This window comes from Thamnophis elegans, chromosome 2 (genome assembly GCF_009769535.1).
Source record: "Thamnophis elegans isolate rThaEle1 chromosome 2, rThaEle1.pri, whole genome shotgun sequence".
NCBI classification, from domain to species: domain Eukaryota; kingdom Metazoa; phylum Chordata; class Lepidosauria; order Squamata; family Colubridae; genus Thamnophis; species Thamnophis elegans.
In genome coordinates, this window is record NC_045542.1 from 59,212,563 (window position 1) to 59,226,624 (window position 14,062).

Here is a 14,062-nt window from a genome sequence, read left to right on the forward strand (position 1 = left end):
ACACACCCCGGGGTCTGTGAACCCTGGGTTGGGAACCACTGATTAAAACCAATGTGCTTATGGAATTTTACATGTTCTCCACTTTTCTCCAACAGCACTGTAGATGTCTTTTAAGTTACATCAATAAATATAATCAGCTCTCCTCATTCCTATTCCACTCTCTCAGGAGTTGGATGAAATCAAAATATTTTGATCTGAACTCTGAACATAATATGGTTAGTACATTTTAAGTGGATCATTATCCAAAAGAACTTCATATGGTTTGAGGGATTGTTGAGAATTTTTTTCTCCCTAATTTTTCATTCTGTGGCAATAAAGGACTGGGTGTGAACTAGAAAATGTACAGGAAACTTAATAAAAAATGATTTAAAATTCCAATAGCTAACTGTAGAAGCAGCAATTAAACATGCATTTTGCAGCTTGTTTGCACAACAAAGGCACTGAGATTAGCAAAAATTAGTAGAAGTGTATTTGTTATATTGTCCCTACAAATATAATAGCAGCAAAAATAAATTAGTTTGATTATTAATTTGAGACTTCTTCCTAATGCATGCACAATGCATGTTTTACATTTTATCTGCTGAAAAGCTGAACAAACTAGTAATGTTTTTACATTTGATCATTTGAAGATTTAATTACATAGATACATCATTTATATAACTATCTGTATATTATACATTTTCACAGTGCTAACTATACTTTTGCATTGAGAAAGTACAATATAAACACAAAGGCAATAGCTCTATTAGTCATAACCCCTTAGATTTTTCCATAGAAGAGAATGTAAAAACTGCAATATACTTTACTGATCAGTAGGCAATCAGTAGCCAGTCATTTTGTTATGCCCCATTGATCAGACTTCAAGAGGTTGAAAGAGCATGGAATGACATTATCCTCTTTTGCCCTAAATTTGTGTAATTTATTCTTAGTAGGGGAATGCAGTTTTATAAAATCATGTTTTACGCAAGAAAAAAAATTAGAAGAAACTTGGCTGAGGCTTATTCACTTTTGAAAATAAGAGCTTGAATTGCTGAAGAATATAGTCTCAAAGTGTTACAGCCATTTTTACTGTTACTCTTTGGTTCAGTGTAAAGACTTTGATAGTCCACCACTCACATAATACAGGTAGTCCTCAACTTACAACAGTTCATTTAGCGAACATTCAAAGTTACAACGGCATTGAAAAAAGTAATTTATGGCCATTTTTACAATTATGACCCTTGCAACATTCCTATAGTCATGTGATCAAAATTCAGATGCTTGGCAAGTGGTTCATACTTATGACGGTTGCTGTGTCCCAAGGTCATGTTATCACCCTTTGCAACCTTCTGAGAAGCAAAGTTATTGGGGAAGCCAGATTCACTTAACAACCAGTTTGCTAACTTATCAGCTGCAGTGATTCACTCAACAATTGTAGCAAGAAAGGACATAAAAATGGGGCAAACTCACTTGACAAATGTCTCACTTAACAAGAGAAATGTTGGGCTCAATTGTGGTCGCAAGTCAAGGACTACCTATATGAAGGGTATTTGAAGCTCTGCCTCACCCCAGTGGGATTGACCCACCTCACTTGTTTCAGAAGAAAGGTCTTATTACAGACCTTGTCTGCCAAGGAATATTAGTTGGTGAAGTCTAAGCACTAGAGCCTTTTCTCTGTGGTCCCTGCCCCATTCCCTTAGTTTTCCAGAAGAGCCTTAAAACCTGGTTCTGCTAGCTGGCCTGGGGCCCAAATGGGGATGCTCTTATGTTGGAGATAAGTTGATGGAGTAAGAGAAAAGACCCCATCTTGTGTTGTTCATCCCCTTAATTTTTAGACTCGATATTTAATTCTTACAAATTTTAACAAGTTTTTATTTTGATCTTTTATCATTTTGTAAGTTGTCCAGAGTCATTTCAACAGTGAGATAGATGGCAAATAAATGTAGTAAATAAATAAATAAATATATATATATAAGAAATGAAGTTTGTTGTTTAAAAGTATCCATATTTAGTAAGGTTATATGTATATTTTATTTCTCCCATTATGCTGCTTGGAGACATTATGAAAGTGAATAGCATATGAGTTCTGCTGATGTGTTTTCTAGAAAAAGCTTATGCAGTTCTTAGAGCTCTGCCAGAGAGGTTAAGCATAAGCTAATTCTGAGATGAAAGGGCAGCTATTCAAAGAAGACTTCCTGTGGGGATTTAGAATATTAGCAAAACTTATGTAACATTTAGGTTTTAACTTGTCAGCTTAAGCTATGCATTCTACATTATTCATATCATACCTACGCTTAGCATTACTTTTACATATTGTATAATCTTAATCTTATCTAGAATACCTATATGCTTTATGCTTTTAAATATTGGTTTGCTTGCTTGAAATATTTATGTCAGGCCTTTCTGTCACATTTGTTCAATGGCAGCTAAAAGTTGGCACTTTTAGCTGCCATAGATTCTGAATTTCTACGAGAAATGGCAATAAAATGCCAAAATGAATTCAGCTGTTCAAGGAAAATATTGTTCATAAAACAAGAGAAATTTATAAACAGGAACAATCTGAAGAGTTGGGACGAGTAGATTATCACTTAGCACATTAATGATTCAAGAAATACACAAAAGAACTACTTTACAGATGGTTTCAGGCCTCTACTTAGGTCATAGGAGATCTTAACATTCTAGGAATGATTAGATCTAAAGGAAAACAATGAAGGTTAGAGGAACTGTTGGTTTATTTAGTGCCATAAATAATGGGGATATTGCTTGAGTTAAAGAGACTACTAGAATAAAATATATGTTAAATCAATTTTAGAGAAAAGAGCCAGTTTGGTCTAGTAATTTAAGACACCAGACTAAAACCAGGAGATTGTGAGTTCTAGTCCCCCCCTTAGGTATGAAAGCCTTCTGGATAACTTTGGGATGGTTATTCACTCTTATCCCGTGAAATCTGACAAGAGAGACAAGCCAACCAGTCAATTTAGGACACAATGAATATATCAACATTAGATTGATCTGAAAATACAGACCCTGGACTGCCAAAAAAAAACAAAAAAACCTAGGATGAAAAAAAAATCAGCCAGATGTTTTGACTGGATTTGGCACTTTTATCCACATTATTTATTATTCCTCTGTTTTCCAATGCATTTTATAGTCAAGACTTCATTTTTGGATAGTAGGCAATATCTTCAATATCCATAACTTCTAAATAGAATTTTTTGTTTATTATTTTCTGGGATGCAGAATGATAGATAGTTCTTGAAGAATTGCCCAGAAAACATATAGCATACCTCTGGAATATAGCAAAACTTTTTTGTATCTGCTATTTTGTGGCTTGTGTAGTTTGGAAACTACTCCTTGGAGAATAGATAGGAATAGGATACTATATATTTCAGTGAAGTCTAGAGATCTATAGTATGAATAGACCATTGTTGCTATAAGGATTTTTAGTGTGAGATCTGATTGCTTAGACTATAACTCAATGCCATGCATAGTTTTAAATTACTTTGTTTACAATTGCTAAAAAAAAGGTTCGCATTAGAATTGTGGATGTCCATGAAACACCTTTGTGAAAGAGGGATTAAATCCCCCTTCTGAAAAACCACTTTGTACCATTTGCTGCAAATAGCCACTGAAGTAAACAAGGTTGAGGAGGTTCTGTGAGAAGAAAGACAGCTATGTAGACCTGAGATGATTTGAGGCTGAGATGATTTTAGTCTAGTGAGCCAGTTCTAAGCATATTAGCTAATGTTAGTCCAGGACATAGTTTGGCATTTTTTTATTGGATATAATTTAGTATTTGATTATCAGATGGCTTCCATCCAACAACTTGAAGATTCTTTAGCCAAAGAAAACAAAACAAAACAAACAAAAAATAAGGTATTTACTAATTTCACCAAAGTTGTGGTGTTGTTTTGTTTATTGCAGATTTCAGTATAGATGTAAGAAGATTCTAGTGTAGTTTGGTATCCTTGCTACTAATTTAGAATAAAGTTTTGCTTTTAAATATTTTTTAAAAATCATGATTCAAGTGAGATTAGTAGAGTAATAGTGTCATCGGTAATGCTTGAACAGTCTTCATTTACCTTATTAATCCCATGTCTTACTATGAATGGTCAATGTTAGACTACTGTACTATGTGTACCTCAGAAAAAACACTAGTATTGTTTGCTTTAGATATTTTTGTAATATTTATCAGGTGTCCCATACCTTGCAATTCAGTTATATTTAGCGTTACAAAGTTTTCATTCATAGGAAGAAATTGTGAAGAACTATTTTGTAAGAAATTGTGGAAGGCAAATATTTTAATCATGCAAGTAGGCAAAGAAATATGATCCTATGGAGAAAAAAGGACTAATTATCCTTTGAGGCAATGAACTGATCTTGACAAGCTAAGCAAGGTATCACATGGATTTTCTATAATGACAGGAAGAATTTCTAAAAGAATATTACATCTCAACAGTATTTTTTTGTAATAACTGGAATAATTGGAAAAATTAAGTTATTGCCTGAACAGTGAAAGTATACAAATAAACTTATTACTGTATTAAAGTAATATTGCATTAAACTATATTAAAAGTAAAAGCTGCTGTTCACAAGATGAAAACTGTCAGTGCCTTCATTCTTGTAAATATTGTAAATAATGGTTTTCAAAGCACAATAAATTTTTTGAAAAAACAGATGAAAAAACATTGGGATCAATTAGAACAACAATATTATACGCAGCAACATTCAGAAATCCTGCTAACCAATAGTTGATAGTATGCTTTTTCTTTTTTTGGTCAAATATAACCCAAGCCCTTTTAGTAGTATGGAATTGCAAATCAAGAATTATCTCCCTTGAGAACCCTAATGGTGCCTTTGCTTTCATCATATCTTACAGGTTGTCCAACAGTTTCCAAGATACAGCTAGTAAAAAAATACACTTCTGAATTATTTGCAGCAGCTGTACCTTTTTTGTGTGAATTTAAATTTATTTATTTACTACAAACATTTCTCTTAAAAAGGAAATGTAGAAATTCAGCATGTCTTTTAAATTGCATTAAAAAACTATTATTATGTATAATATATTTATTCACAATACTTTTAAATGTTCTTTTTAAATGATATAGAATGATCAGTAAGTGTTTAATAGGCAAAAGTTATCCAACGTACCTATGAAAATATTTTCTCTATGTTCAGAAATTTGCAACATTGATCTCTCTGTCACTTATTGATCCTTGGAATTTTGTTTCTGTGCCTGAATGGAATTAATTGTCTACACAGCCATTATGACCAGGGAAAACATTCAGAATAAATGCATAGGTTGCAGTATTAGTAATCAAATTGTTTCAAATTCAAAAATTTAACCTTAAAATTCATTTATTTGTTCTATTTATATACAGTTGAATCTCTATTGACTTAGTGTATATGGGGGGGGGATCACTAAAAACATACATTAAAACATCAAGGATCAATATTAAATTAAATTAAGATCATGAACTCAGAACTACAACTAGTCAAGATAGATTTTAATAAGAGCGATGATGAAAAATAAACAGATAACAGAATCAAATATATATCAATTAAATCTTTGTAAGTCATTCAAAGTAAGTTAAAGGTGATGGCAACAAACTATTGAACTGAATGCTATTCTAAAACGTCCCAGCTTCAGTAGTTTCTGCAGTTTGAGAAAAATAGTGCATGCTTTAATTGTAAGGGAAGGATTTTCACAAGGCTGCAGCTGAGAAATAGCACCTCCTAGCTTCCATTTTACGTATTTCAAGAAATATGACTAAAAGCTTATTGGGAAGGGATATATTGGAGGAACCCACTGGAAGATGGGCATTGGACATAGAAATGTGTGTTGCAGGGAAACACTGCTGCAGATAATGAGCCATATTAAGCATCAACATAAGTTCTGACATGTGTTAGCTTTTATCTCTGATGGGTTTTTTTTTTCTTTCTCTTGTATTCTGTATGATTACAGATGTATTTTGTATGATTAAACTTAAGAACTGGTTTAATTTTTTTCTATTCAATTTAAGTCTTTGCCAAACTAGTACTTTCTCCCTTTCTAGAATATTTCAGATTGATAACATCCATTTATATTTAAAAAAATCTGTCTACTATGACTTGAGTTTAATGATTTGTCCTTATCGTTCTTTCAGAGAATTAGGTCAACAGTGGATGAAAAGGAACAGAAACAGCTTTTAATGGATCTGGATGTAGTAATGCGAAGTAGTGACTGCCCGTATATTGTTCAGTTTTATGGAGCACTCTTCAGAGAGGTTGGCACTCAGAATTTGCTTAATTTGCATCCAAACGTTTAGGTATTTTCAGAAGGTTTAACGACTCATAGCATGCATTAATTGAAGGGCAAGATAGAAAATGGGGTACCTACAATACAAATGTTATCAGGATTAGTTCTAACAATTGAATGTAACAATGCTTGAGTTCTTTCTTTTCATTTTGTGCAGGACATGTTATGGGCAGGGCATTGAACTCATGGTTATTGAGCTTTGCGATCACTCCATGTACCTAAAAGGATATATGTACAATATTCACCTTCTAATAGCACCTTAGAGAAGTAGTTTGATAAGCTGTGCAACCTCGTCTTTTTACAGAAGCTTGCTTATTTGTAATGACCTCCTTCTATGGAGCAAATCTGAATGCCAAGGAACAAAATGTTATTGTTGATATTATATCACATATAATGTGACATACAAAGTCATACAGAATAATGTTCTTTTTATTCAGTCAAGAGTCCATGTTAAGTAAGTCATCAAAATTTAACCCACTCATGAATCAAATATAATTGTCTTTATATAATGAAATTGATTGGGTTTTTTTCCTAACTAAAGGACAGTATCATTTAAATATACAGTACACCCATTAACCAATCAGGTAGTGTATGTATATATATTAGAGGTAAAGTACTAATATGTGTATGCATGCGTGTGTGTGTGTGTGTGTGTGTATACATACATATACATATATATATATATATACACATACATACATACATACATACACACATACACACACACATATACATTAATATATATATATATATATATATATATATATATATATATATATATATATATATATAATATAGTACTTTCCCTCTAATATAAGAAGTAGATGAATTTTGAATTTATTCAAGAAGTACATTTGAAGAATGTTATTTTTGCTTGCTTAGCATTAGGATAATAGAATGTGCAGTAATGTATGTGAGAAGATTTTCATTGCTTATTTTAATTAACACAGAATATCCAAAACATTTGTTTCACTTTAACAATAAAAATAATAATCCTTTTTATTTCTTTGTTTAGGGTGACTGTTGGATCTGTATGGAGCTCATGTCTACCTCGTTTGATAAATTTTACAAATATGTATATGGTGTATTAGATGACGTTATTCCAGAAGAAATTCTAGGCAAAATCACTTTAGCTGTAAGTTTTCTTTGAAAGCTCCTCTTTTTTTTGTGCCTGCTTCTGATTTGCTTTGCTTTGCTTTGCTTTCCCAAACCAGCTTCTAGACAGCAATGAGATTTATTTATTTAAGACTTATTACTGAAGAAACTCTGATATTTCACTGACTTCTTTTAAAATGGCTTATTTTGTTTGCTAAGAAAAAAATGTTTGTAATTCACTGGATGAAGTGTGAATATGGTTATGTATATGTGCACTACCAAATGTGAGTATGGTATGTATGTGTGTAGGGTAGGATATTTATGTGTGGACTTTCTATCCTGCTACAACCCAGACAGCTGTTTGGTTGATTGAAGAGGACAGAATTGTAATGTAGAGAATCTTGTAGAAAGGATAAAACCCAGTTTCAACCATAGCAATTCTGAGCCCATTACTTAACACTCTCTTGATTGACACAGAAAAGGGCAGGTTGAATGATGTTCAATGGGATGGTGAAAAAGATGCATAGAATGAAATTCTACAAACCATCGCAACCATGCTGCTACTGCTTCTTAAACCATGTTTATTTAAGTAGGAAGGGGAGTCATTCCATACATTATAGTTTCCCATCATAACTGTTTAAATTCCCTTGATTAGATAAATGAACTTGAGAAAAGCAAGCTATATTGAGATTTTAACTGTGTCAACCCTGGAAAAGCGAATATGTATACGGATTTGTGTAATAATGGAAATTCCAATCCTAATTAGGATCATAACCAAAGGACTACCTGAGCTCACATTTCTTCTTACTTTACTGGTACTATTGAACCCTTTCCAATTATCTTTCTTTTTAATCAACTATGTTGTAAACATTTATTGTTACGACTTTGAAGGGATACTTTTGGATTTCTGCTTTATAATTTTCCTGAAATATATTGGTTTGGTTTGGTTTGGTTTGGTTTTATTAGACTTATATGCCGCCCTTCTCCCAAAGGACTCAGGGCGGTGTACAACATAAAAATACATCTAACAAAAGTTTAAAAAGATTAAATAGGCAATCCAATAACCTTCCATTGACAATTTAAATCAAACTAACAATTTAAAATTAATAATTTAATTTATTCTATTCAGGCCAGGCTAGCTTGCGGAAAAAGCCAACTTTTTAGGGCGCTCCGGAAGGACAGGAGGTCGGAGATTATGCGAAGCTCCGGGGGCAGCTCATTCCAAAGGGAAGGCACTCCCATAGAGAAGGCTCTCCCCCTGGTGTTGCCAGCTGACACTGCCTGGCCAACGGCACCCTGAGGAGGCTAACTCTGTGGGCTCGTACTGGATGGTGGGAGGCTACCGATGGCAGTAGGCAGTCTTGCAAGTACCCTGGGCCTAAGCCATGGAGCGCTTTAAAGATTATAATTAACACCTTGAATCGCATCCGGAAAACAACCGGCAACCAGTGCAGGCCGCCTAAAAGGGGTGTAACATGGGAGCACCTAGGTACCCCCATGACAACCCGCACGGCCGCATTCTGGACGAGCTGGAGCCTCCGGGTGCTCTTCAAGGGCAGCCCCATGTAGAGAGCATTTGTTGATTTGGAATTGTGATATTAACAGGACTTCAGTAGAACTCCCTTAATCTTTCTTCTTCTCTCCTAGACTGTGAAAGCATTAAACCACTTAAAAGAAAACTTGAAAATCATTCACAGAGGTAGGCTTATCTGGGTATGTCTTTATTATACAAATAAGTAACTTTTCAAACTGGATCTTTGGAAATATCTAAAACATGGAACCATTCAGAGACTTTGCATGTGTCTATATGTAATTTAAGAAATATAATTATGTCATAATTTATCTTTATAATTTTAAAAGCCTTTAAAATTTTCCATTTCTAATTTGTTTTACTTTAATTTGCTATTCTCTCTATTGTATTGGTGTGGATCATTACTTAACACATCATTTGTGTGAATATACCTTCAGTTTTATTTCCCCCAAATGATGATCCACTAGTAAAGATGGTCATATTTGCTCATTTCTGCCTCTATGATCATCTGTCTGTCTGTCTGTCTATCTATCTATCTATCATCTATCCATCCATCCATCCATCCATCCATCCATCCATCTAAATCTAAATCTAAATCTAAATCTAAAGAGTAAGGCATTTGGAACAGCGAGGAGTCATTTTTGGAACTTTCAGGAAATGGAGAAAATTGCCCATCACTTTCTCTCCCACAAATGCAGGAAAGGAAGTTCCAGGTGCCAAACCGTGACATAATTGATTTTTTTTTGCTTTAGATTACTATGAATTATTTGAATTTCTAATGTAATTTTCCACATCAACTCTCAGGGTATACTAATAATTAAAGTATACTAGTATACTCTCAGAATATACTAGTAATTAAAGTCCATGTACAATAAAATTGAAACTCTTTATATGGAAAGCCCAAAATGACCAACTAAAATAATAGTAGTTCCTTCTTTCACCCTTGGGAAATCTGGATGACTCACTGCCTCCAGAAAGATTAAAATACTGCTTAAAGTAAAGACAAAGACCTTGCAACTTTCCAGTTCAGATTAAAACTCCCAGCATTCTCTATTGCTTACTGTGCTAGCTTGATCTGCAAAAAGTTATAATCCAACTCCTGTGATTAAATAAATAATAGCAATAGCACTTAGACATATACTGTTTCCTAGTGCTTTACAGCCCCCTCTAAGAGGTTTACAGAGTCAGCATATTGCCCCCAATAATCTAAGTCCTCATTTTACTCACCTTGGAAGGATGGAAGGCTGAGTCTTTGGGCCCTCAAAATTGAACTCCTGGAGTGAGCATAGAGTTAGCCTGGAGTACAGCATTCTAACCAATGCGCCACCATGGCAGGCATTGTGAATTTAATCTCCTTTTCTTTGCTTTTACCACCAGACCCATATGTTCAGAACAAGTTCATGAAAAAAATTGCAAATCCTTTACGCGTCACTTAGTGGAATTAATGTTGATCTTCAGAATAACAGTGTGCCTTCATATAACGCCTAGTAATTCGTGATGTACAATACATCAGATTAGATTTTGCTTTTATGCTGCATAATTTTCCTGGGTATTGCTCTGGAGAGTCCAAGCATGGGTTAAATACAGCCAATTTGCCCACGACTGAATTGAAACGTTAAGCCACACCTCTGGTGCTGACTAATCCTCAGATTTTTTTCAATTCAGCTAGCCCAGTGGACGCGCTTCCAGTTTCTCTTCATTCCTAAGTGATTGCTTGGACTCTCTATTTTTCTACTTTACTACAAAATTTATCTTCTTCCTGATTATTGGAGCAGGCTTGGTGAGTTTTCCTTTGACCCTAATTCACTGATTCTCTCATTACAGCCTCTCCGGTGTCCTGAGTTTGCTCGGGCACCGTGAGGCTGCAGGCTGCTGTTGGGGAAGATGCGTGGGTCAGAGTGCCGATGCCAGCACAATCGCAGCCATACCGCTGCGATTGTAACTCAGCTGGGACATCTGTTGCTGCTGACCGTGTTTCTGAGTGAGCCAGCTGTTGGTGCGGAGCCTCAAAGCTCTCTGGTATATGCAGGTGGCTATTTTAAGTGGGTTGCATGTGGCATCGGCCATTTTGAGAGGGTCACATGTGGTGGTGGCCATTTTGAAAGGGTCAAAGTTCCAGCTGCCATTTTGTTGACCTCCTTTTCCTGCAAAAAGCAGCTACAGCTGCCTGATTGCCTGTCTCTTGCAGGTCACCACTAGAAGCCTTCCTGTCTGGAATTCTGGCAGGTTTGCCAACTCACAGCTCCACTATTATGGTAGAGGGTAGCAGGGGAGGTTTGTGGCCCCGTGGTTGCGCCCCACATTAATTGACCTGTGTGGGTGATGGGAGCTTGGAGTTCACACCATTCTCCTTCACCAATCAAAACTGCTGAGCTTTGCTTGCTCCTACCTTCAGTGCCTCTGCACCAGAGCGCTAAGGCCAGTTTCATCTGAGGTGGTGAGTGGGGGAAAGTTACTTTCCAGGCCTTACATCCCCACATTCAATCATGGCAGACAGGGCGCCTGAGGAGCAACAGATTGGTCCCTCCACCAGTAGGGCCTGTACCAGACAGGCTGGCAAGGCAGCCAGGGGGAGGCCAAGAGAGCAAGCAAGCCTTACTCTAGGCAGGGGACTAAGCAGAGTTCGGGCCTAGACAGAGATGCCATCAGACGCCAAAAGGCTTTAGAAAAACAGTTTTCTAGGGCTCAACTACAGGCCCAGCCTTCTGGGCCTGTTTCTCCTGGGGATCACTCGCCCGGGGTTCAGCCTGGTCAGGATTCTTCAATGTTGGAGAGTGAGGATGAAGGCCAGGAATTCTCCTCTGCAGATTCCATTGCAATGGCAGGCTCCCTGGGCTTTCTATGGCCGATCAAGCAGACCTATTTACATGTCCTTCTGATCCTGAAGAGGAGCTGTTCAAAGTGGGCCCCCTTGCATCCCAACAACCGGCCATTCAGCCCCCACCTGGAGCTCGCCCCCCGAAGATAGGGGACCCGATCTTTCCGTAGAAATGCAGGATGTCATTGCCAGGGCCATTTCCCATGGGATAGAGGCTGGCATGTTGCAACAGGCCAAGTGCCCACACAAATCCCACCCACCCCCAACCCCTGGGCCTGCACAAGATGTTGCTCAGGCCTAGCTCCCTCAATCATCACACTCATCCTTGGCTGAGGGTTCTGACTGAAAGTAGGACCTCGGTCCAGGGCTAGAACCAGAATTGTCCGAGGATGAGGCTGCTATTCCCAACAAGCCGGTGTTCTCTGGCTTGTTCAAGTATGCTCATTTCAAGACTATTTTGAACAAGGCTAAAGCCTTGACCCACTTGCGTACTAGCACCCTGGCTCTGGCTACTCCTGCACCGGAGGACCTCAGTGAGGGACTCTTTGAGGAGCGGAACCTACTCAGGAAATTATGCCAGTTCCAAAATTGTTTCTTAATGTAGTGCAAAAGCAGTGGGTGCAGCCAGGCACCCTTGCTACCCTTAGTGGTAATGACAAGAAATTGTACACGGTTGATCCAAGTCTAGAAGATTTACTGAAATTGTCTGTGGCGGCGTTCACTTCCAATTCAGTGCTCCCCCCTGAACTATTAGAAGGGCTCAAGACGGAGGACAAAAGGGCCAAGAACACCTGTCACAAGACTCATCAGACGGTGGCTTGGGCCATTAAAACTTCCGCTTCTACATCCTTTCTATCCAGGGCAGATCCTCGCCAAGGTACCAAATTAAGGCAGGTTGTTAACAAAATTATCGCAATGACAGAGTACACTGCTGATGCCACCCTGAACGCTGCTAAGTTTGCCTCTAGATCCCTGACCTCTAATGTCACCACCAGGCGCCTCTTATGGGTCAGGCATTGGAACATGGATATGCTCCCCAAGTGGAAGCTCGCCTCGGCTCCCTTTAAGGGCAGCAAGCTTTTTGGGGAGGCCCTAGATCCTGTCCTTGTTGAAAATAAGGACAAAAAGGTTATATCTTCAGTCAACAAAAAATTAGACGGTTCCCAGACTTATAGGAGGCAGCCCTTTTGGAACTCAGAGCAGCCGTCTACCTCCACTTCTTTCCAACATCCCTATTCTCAAGGCATGGATAGGTCCCAGGACTGCCAGGCCTTTCATGACAGAAACCATCAACAGTCCTTCTCTAAACGTCCCTACCGTGTAGCATCCAGTTCCAGATGTTATAAGTGACGATCAGCGGACGGCTCCCATAGGAGGGCATCTACAGCTGTTCCACGTCCAATGGGAGTGGATCACGTTGGACCAGTGGATCCTTCAGACGATACGCATAGGTCTAATGTTCATTTCCCCCTCTCCCCGATAATTCATTTGGTGTCCAACCCCCTCCTGTCCGGTCAAGAGGGCTCTCATGGAACAGGAGATCCCTCACCTCCGAGACATAAACGCCATAGAACCAGTTCCACCAGGTCAGGAAAGGACAGGGTTTTATTCAATACTCTTCCTTGTCCCAAAGAACTCCGGGGGGGAGGAGGGGGATCCTCGATCTAAAAAAACTAAACCATCATATAGAATACCGGAGGTTCAAGTGTAGTCCCTTCAGTCAATTCTGGCTTGCATCAGGCCGGGAGATCTCTTAACATCCATAGATTTCAAGGAGGCCTACCTCCACATCCCCATTCTCAAAGCTCACCGCAGATTCCTGAGATTCTTTTATGCAGGCCACCTCTACCAGTACAGGGCTCTGCCATTCGGCCTGTCCTCGGCACCTCGGACCTTTACAAAGATCCTAGCTGTGGTGGTGGCCTTCCTGTGATCTCGCCTGGTATGACTGCATTGCTACTGGACGACGTCCTCATTAAGTCATTGTCATGGCAACAAGTGGTGGAAGACCTGCAGCACACACTGCGAACCCTTCAACATCACGGGTTCTCCATCAACAAGGGAAAGAATCATCTGTATTTGACCACCAGGCTGCAGCACCTCGGCGCCATCATCAACACCACCAGTTGCCAGGTCTCCCTGTCTCCAGAGCGGTTGGCAAGCATCAGAAGCCAGGTGTTGCAGGTACTGCAGTCATCGCAGGCATCGATCGTGCAGCTGTCACAACTCCTCGGCAAGATTATTTCATGCCTGTGAATAGTACCTTGGGCGTGCCTTCATTCTCAACACCTACAATGGCTCCTCCTCTCATCTTAACAGTAGATGAGCATTCTTCCCTTGG

The 14,062-nt window shown here is 38.3% G+C and overlaps 1 protein-coding gene across 4 annotated transcripts in view; it reads left to right on the forward strand.

Annotated features, from left to right (window-relative positions):
- MAP2K4 (mitogen-activated protein kinase kinase 4) overlaps nucleotides 1-14,062 on the forward strand; it is a 59,479-nt gene that overhangs the window by 32,608 nt on the left and 12,809 nt on the right. For all 4 annotated transcript variants that reach the window (XM_032210664.1, XM_032210666.1, XM_032210665.1 and 1 more), the window contains 3 exons: nucleotides 6,126-6,245; nucleotides 7,293-7,412; nucleotides 9,020-9,071. In XM_032210664.1, the coding sequence (XP_032066555.1) occupies nucleotides 6,126-6,245; nucleotides 7,293-7,412; nucleotides 9,020-9,071 (292 nt within the window). The remainder of the gene's footprint in view (nucleotides 1-6,125; nucleotides 6,246-7,292; nucleotides 7,413-9,019; nucleotides 9,072-14,062) is intronic.